Source organism: Ipomoea triloba, chromosome 8, assembly GCF_003576645.1.
Source record: "Ipomoea triloba cultivar NCNSP0323 chromosome 8, ASM357664v1".
Lineage (NCBI taxonomy): Eukaryota > Viridiplantae > Streptophyta > Magnoliopsida > Solanales > Convolvulaceae > Ipomoea > Ipomoea triloba.
In genome coordinates this window covers 2,896,407-2,903,776 of record NC_044923.1, presented here as the reverse complement: position 1 = coordinate 2,903,776, position 7,370 = coordinate 2,896,407, and the positions used below count along the sequence as shown (strand labels likewise).

The window sequence follows — 7,370 nt, the reverse complement described above, 5'->3', positions numbered from 1 at the left end:
AACAAAATAAAATAGACTCAATTTAAAGGGTACCATCACCTATCAGCCAAAAGGAGTGAGCTTTTGGCTTTTGAGTTGAGTACCCTACCCATCCTTGTGACTTTAAATACAGCACCATGTATCCCCAACTTGTTTTAATGATGCCTAGCCCCCCCCCCCCCCCCCCCCCCCCCCCCCCCCCCCCCCCCNAAAACAAGTCCCAATGTTTGATCGAGTACATGAAACATAATTCTCGTATCATATTTCTAATTTTTGAATATAGACTATTTAGTTCGTTACTGGATGTGATAATATTTGCTTTTTTTTTTTTTTAGGAATCTGAATGAATTGGTGTAATAGTAAAAAGTTTTGGAATAAAGGGGAAGAGACAAGTAGACAACAAAGGTAATTGGGAAAAAAACAAAATAGGAAAAGGGACATACTACAAAATTAAAAATGAGTATTAGAAAGAAAACCATTATACATTTTTATTTTTCTAATCATACCACTATACACCACCAAGTCATTACTCGACTCATTGAAGTTTTTTCTATACAGTTTGAGCAGTCCACCGCTAGTTCTAATCATAATAACTGTAGGATTAGAGTGATTGGACCTGCAGTCTAGTTGCATTGCTCCCATTATTGAACCCATCATTAGTTATCTTGTTGAAACTTTTACAATGGACGTAGTCCACCATTATGTTTAGGAGAAAAGTGAGGTTAAAGTGATGACAGTAAGATTGAAGTTGTTGGACTGCTCTAATCGCACTGCCTTCGTCGAACTATTTCGTCAAAATGTTTACAATTACATTCATATACTACTCAAATAGTTATAATCACAATTCACCCAAATAACTCTCCAAAAAGCAATAAACTATCATAACAAGCCCCTCGAACACACCATCACCAACAAACTCTAATGGTTTACAATATTTGATAGTGATGAGATTGAGATAATACCTACCAAAGTTAAGTTGCATTCATTTGTTCCGGAATAGACAAAAGAAGTTGACCCTCGCAAAACAAGGGAAAGGTGGTCCAAATCCAATTATCTTTATTATCTTCATGAATAGTCACAACTGAAAGGTGACTCTATAAAAGATTGATGCATTTTGTAAAGGCAATCAATTCTGCATGACACATTGGACCTAACCCCAACAAAATAAAATAGACTCAATTTAAAGGGTACCATCACCTATCAGCCAAAAGGAGTGAGCTTTTGGCTTTTGAGTTGAGTACCCTACCCATCCTTGTGACTTTAAATACAGCACCATGTATCCCCAACTTGTTTTAATGATGCCTAGCCCCCCCCCCCCCTCTCACCCCACCCCACCCATCCCCAATCCTTCAATCTCAACCATTCTTCTCCCTAAAGGTTGAATCCCCAATCCCATTGGTCCCCCACACTCCGGTCCGACAAAGCATCTGAGATGATGTAAATCATTATAACTCAACTGAACACAGAGGCTAGACCTTTGCTCACTGCGCACAAGAATTCCCCTCTTAAAGTTAATCTCAACCATTCATCCCGAGCTAAGTTGTGTTCGAGATGAGAATATACGTTTACATCAAATTTTCAAAATTTTTTTCTCTACTTTTTTTCTCTGAACCATATAATTTTGAATTGGAGAAATATACAAGTAAACATATTGTTTTTCTATTTTTAGTTAATTCATTTCTTATTCTTTTTTTTTAATGACGAAGGAAATCCACAATTACTACTCAATAATGTGCATTGGGTAATCCTTGCTCTTGTAACCCTAGATAGCCGACAAAAGATCATAAGAAAACAAACAAACCTAGATAGGTAATCACCATTCAATATTCGTGAAACATTATTTTTACGTTTAATCACATATACGATTTGTTTATTTACTTTTTCACTCTACAATATCAACTTAGGTATTTACATAGATTGAACTTAGGTAACTTAATTAGATGAAAAATAAGAGTTGTCATAACTATAAAGAAGAAAGATATGAAAGTAAAAATTTTGTTTGATAAGAAATGGCACCATATAGAATTGAGAATGCCAACCAAGCAAAAGATTCTCCCAACCAAATATAGCAATCCTATGCCTCTATCTATATTATGCTTTCCCACATTATTGAAGTGACGCTTAATCCTTTATAAGGCCTTCTCCAATAGTATAAACTTTAGTGTAGATTTTGAGGAGATTTTGTAAGTGTGATTAGGAAAGAGAGAATGAGGTGGAAGAAGAAAAAATAAAAAACCCAAAACAAAGCTGACCAAAAAAAATTAAAAAGCTAAAAAAAAATAATATAACGCGCCCAGGCAAGTGCGTGCAGTGCACGCGCCCGCCTGGGCGCATGATTTGCGCCTCACGCATGTGAGGCGCAAATCAAAATGTCAGGTGGGGCCCACTCATTTCTGATAAAATTTTTACACTTGCAGGAGAAAAAGTTGGCCAAATTTTCATTCTTCCTATTTGTATTAAACCCAAGCACTAGTTTTGAGGGCTAAAATCTTGTGCCAATTTTCACTAATGGTGAAGGCCTAACCTTCGTCTTAATACTCCAATCCCTCTCTCCCATTTTATATATTTGGTTTAATTTGAATATTGACAAAAGTTATTTACAATTTAATCCATTTTGGATGGTCTGCAGTTGCTGTGTAATTTATTTTGACAGTGAACAATATTAGAGTGGCGAGAGCATCTTTTTATGCAATTTTTTGTTGTTTTTTTTTTATATTGAAAAAATGGCAATTAACCTAACAATATGAGACAATTGATAAGCAGATCGGTAATATAATTTAAATTCAAAAAATGTGTACCAATGTGACATCAGTTTCACAGTGGTGAAGATACCAGATGCGGTAGTAAATCTGACCCAACTTTCATATGCACAATTAAAATACACTATAATTTAACCAGTATATTAAATATACATATTCATTCAAATGAAACGGTATTGTCAGGATAGAGAAAGTAATATTCAAATTAACAAAGGACATTCCTGCAATTCTAGTTCACCTTGTACCAAATGTTACCATTCACAGTTTAATCTCATGCTGGAATACTTTTTTTAATCTAATGGTAATTAATAGACTGTGGATTACAGTTAATAAATTATGTATCTATAATAACATTATTTTTGTTGCATAAAAAAAAACGTTGTTTTGAACTATGGTCCAGCTAAACATAAGATAAAATTTGATTTATATAATGATTGTTAATTATATTAGCCGTCGGCATATGAAAAAGGGGCGTTTCCAGCAGAGCTTCTTTGTGTTATCTCTCTTTTTATACACAAAAAATCTAAAAACGCCTTTGGGAAGAGAGAAAATGGAACCCTACAATACTTACAAAAACTAAACGCACTTCGCCCTTACACATGGCCTCGATCTTGTCATCTTCTTTCTTCTCATTCTCAGTCTGCAATACGCTCCCATAGCCTTCTCCCCCGCTCTCATGTCAACGGCTACTTTTTCTGTTTCTTCCTTCTTCGCCGCCGCGGCGGCGTTGTTTCTGCATTTGTTGTTAATTTCCTCCGCGGCGGCGATGACGCCGGAGGAGATGGAGGTTGAGGCGTTAATGGCGTTTAAGGGGAACTTGGAGGATCCGCTTGGCGCATTGGACGGCTGGGATGTTTCCACGGCGGCGGCGCCGTGTGATTGGGTGGGGATTGGGTGTGACGGCGGCCGTGTTCGTGAACTCCGCCTTCCGCGCCTTAAACTTCGGGGACGGATAACGGAAAGGATTGCTAACTTGCGCCAGCTGCGTAGGTTAAGCCTGCATTCTAACAACCTCAACGGCTCTATTCCGCGGGGGCTGTCGGAGTGCTCTCTGTTGCGTGCGGTTTATTTGCATAACAACTCGCTCTCCGGCGACCTCCCGCCGGGGATTTCGAATTTGACGAATCTACAGGTTCTTAATGTGGCTCGGAACTTTATGTCCGGTGGAATCCCCGGCGGTGTTCCTCCTAGTCTCCGGTTCCTGGATCTCTCCTCCAACGTTTTCTCCGGCGAAGTCCCGGCCAACCTCTCCGCCGCCGCCGACCTCGAGCTGCTAAACCTGTCGTTCAACCGCTTCACCGGAGAAATTCCGGCCGGCATTGGAGCGCTCCAGAACCTACAGTACCTCTGGCTCGATTCCAACCACCTCTACGGAACTATACCGTCGGCGATCTCCAACTGTTCCTCGCTGATACACTTCTCCGCCGGCGACAATAATCTCCGAGGACTCTTGCCGGCGACGATTGGCTCACTTCCGAACCTGCAAGTCATCTCACTATCGCATAACCAACTCACAGGCGTGGTCCCTGCATCGCTCTTGTGTAAAGCCTCAGTCAATAATGCTCATACTATAAGGATTGTTGAGCTAGGGTTTAATGAACTCACGGGCTTAGTCAACCCGGAAAATGCAGTTTGCTCCTCAAGTGTTTTGGAGGTTCTCGGCCTTCACGGGAATCACATAAATGGCGTTTTCCCCAATTGGCTGTTGAGCATTTCTAGCCTAAAAGTTCTTGATATATCTGGAAATTCGATTTCCGGAGCTTTACCTAGCAATCTCGGAAATTTAAGAATGCTAGAGGAGCTAAACGTGGCTAACAACTCACTCGCCGGAAAAATTCCGGATAGTATTCAGAAATGCCGGAAGCTGCAGTTACTTGATGTTAGTGGGAATCGGTTTCCCGGTTTGATTCCGGAGTTCTTAGGAGGGATGAAGAGCTTGACATTGTTGTCGCTTGGTAACAATCTTTTCAATGGTTCGATTCCTGCGAGTTTTGGTGGTCTTAATCAGCTTGTGTATTTGGATTTAAGCAGCAATAATTTGAGTGGGAATTTGCCCCAGGAGCTGATGCTGCTTAGCAATTTGAGCACCTTGAATTTGAGTGGCAACAAATTCTCCGGCGAAATTCCGGTGGATATTGAGAACCTGAATGGTTTAGAGGCTCTGAATTTGAGCAAATGTGGGTTCTCCGGGAGGGTTCCGGCGAGTATCGGAAGCTTATTGTGGCTCAAGACTCTTGATTTGAGTAAACAAAACCTGTCTGGAGCATTGCCCATTGAGCTTTTTGGGCTGCCCAGTTTGCAAGCTGTTGCTTTACAAGAAAATGAGTTCACCGGAGATGTTCCTGAAGGGTTCAGCAGTTTGTCCAGTCTGGAGTACTTGAATCTGTCATCTAATGGCTTTTCTGGGCAGATTTCTTCCACATTTGGGTTCCTGAGATCCTTGAAAGTTCTGTCTCTTTCCAAGAACAGAATCAATGGCTCAATTCCACTTGAATTGGGCAACTGTTCTGCTCTTGAAGTGGTGGAGCTTCAACACAATCATCTAAGAGGGAAAGTCCCCAATGAATTCTCCCATTTATCTCACCTCAAAGAGCTTCATTTGAGCCATAATGGTTTAACAGGAGAAATCCCAGAAGAGATCTCCAATTGCTCCTTATTGGCTACCCTTTTGTTAGATTCAAATAACATATCAGGTGGCATTCCAGACTCCTTATCAAGGCTATCAAACCTGGCAATATTAGATCTCTCATCCAATAATTTGAGCAACACAATCCCCTCAAATCTGCACCTGAGTTCTCTGAAATTCTTCAATGTTTCCCACAACCATCTCGAGGGCGAAATCCCGCTCCCATTGGGCTCTCTCTTCAACAACCCATCTCTGTTTGCTAACAATGATGGTCTGTGTGGGAAGCCATTGAAGGAGTGCAAGAATGACAAGGAGGCGAAACAAAGGAGAAAGAAGCTGATTTTGCTCATTGTTCTGTCTGCAATAGGACTAATTGTCCTCACATTCTGCTGCTGTGGCTATATCTACAGCCTGATTCAATGGAACAGGAAGCTGAGAGGCGGGGGCGTGGGCGAGAAGAAGCGCAGCCCGGGGCGGGCTAGCTCGGGGGGAGAAACGGGACGAGGAAGCGGCGAAAATGGAGGAGGGCCTAAGCTCATAATGTTCAACAACAAGATCACTTATGCAGAGACAGTGGAAGCCACAAGGCAATTTGATGAGGAGAATGTGTTGAGCAGAGGGAAATTTGGAGTTGAATTCAAAGCTAATTATGCAGATGGAATGGTCCTCTCCATTCGCCGCCTCCCGGATACCTCAATTGAAGAACACACTTTCCGGAAAGAAGCTGAGTCTCTAGGCAAAGTCAGACACCGGAATCTCACCGTTCTCCGGGGATATTACCCCGGACCTCCCCCGGACGTCCGGCTACTAGTATATGACTACATGCCTAACGGCAATTTAGCCACTCTTTTACAAGAAGCATCTCACCAAGACGGCCATGTTCTTAACTGGCCAATGCGCCACTTAATCGCCCTCGGGATTGCCCGGGGATTAGCCTACTTGCATTCAGTTCGAATAACCCACGCTGATATCAAACCACATAATGTTCTTTTCGACGCCGATTTCGAAGCTCATCTAACCGATTTCGGCTTAGAAAAGCTCACCAAGGCGGCGGCCGTGGGCGGGGCCGCCTCCACCTCGGCCGCCCCGGTGGGGACTCTAGGCTATGTAGCCCCGGAGGTCACCTTAACCGGGCTACCCACAAAAGAGGCCGACGTGTACAGCTTTGGGATCGTGTTACTAGAAATCCTCACCGGGAGAAAACCGGTGATGTTCAACGGCGATGAAGATATTGTCAAGTGGGTGAAGAGACAGTTGCAGAGAGGGCAAATCTCCGAGCTGCTTGAACCGGGTTTGCTGGAGCTTGACCCGGAGTCGTCCGAATGGGAAGAGTTCTTGCTGGGAGTTAAAGTGGGTCTGCTTTGCACCATGCCTGATCCGCTGGAGAGACCTTCCATGACTGACGTGGTGTTCATGCTTGAAGGGTGCCGGGTCGGGCCGGATATCCCTTCCTCGGCCGATCCCACCACCCTTCCTTCTCCCATTTGATTGTTATTATCTCTTAATTAGGTGTAATTTCTTCTTTGAAAAAAAAAAGTGGCTCATTCTTCATTATTCTTCCTTGTTCATGTATTCTTTGAACGCATAATTAAAGTTTTTGATCATTGATTTTCTTGTTTCCTTAAGAATAATGACTTTTAGCAAGTTAGGCTATATAACATTTTATGGGGCGGGTGTATATTAGGTATTATCAACACTTATCTTCGCAATAAGGGATGCAATTATCTTTACACTAGTGCACTGTGCATGATTTTTAGAATAGTAACAAATTTAGTAGGTGATTTTTGGCTTATGGGAAGCATAGTTTTTGACCAATTTTTTCACATGCAAAATAAGATCTTTTGCAGGAGGAAAAAAAAAAAAAGTGTCGGAATAGCGCATTTAAGTGCACTTCGCGCCCCCAACGGGCGGCCACTCTGACTAGTAGACGTTGCTTCTTTTTTTTTTTTTTTTTTCATTATTCTCTCCTACATGACTACCTAAAAAATGTGTAAAAACTCAATTTA

At 42.0% G+C, this 7,370-nt stretch overlaps 1 protein-coding gene across 1 annotated transcript; it reads left to right on the top strand.

Moving 5' to 3' along the window:
• Positions 1-3,193: 3,193 nt before the first annotated feature.
• Positions 3,194-6,968, top strand: LOC116026838 (probable LRR receptor-like serine/threonine-protein kinase At4g36180). Its single transcript, XM_031268251.1, has one exon. The coding sequence runs from the start codon at positions 3,415-3,417 to the stop codon at positions 6,850-6,852; it is 3,438 nt and encodes a 1,145-aa protein (XP_031124111.1). The 5' UTR covers positions 3,194-3,414; the 3' UTR covers positions 6,853-6,968.
• Positions 6,969-7,370: the final 402 nt, after the last annotated feature.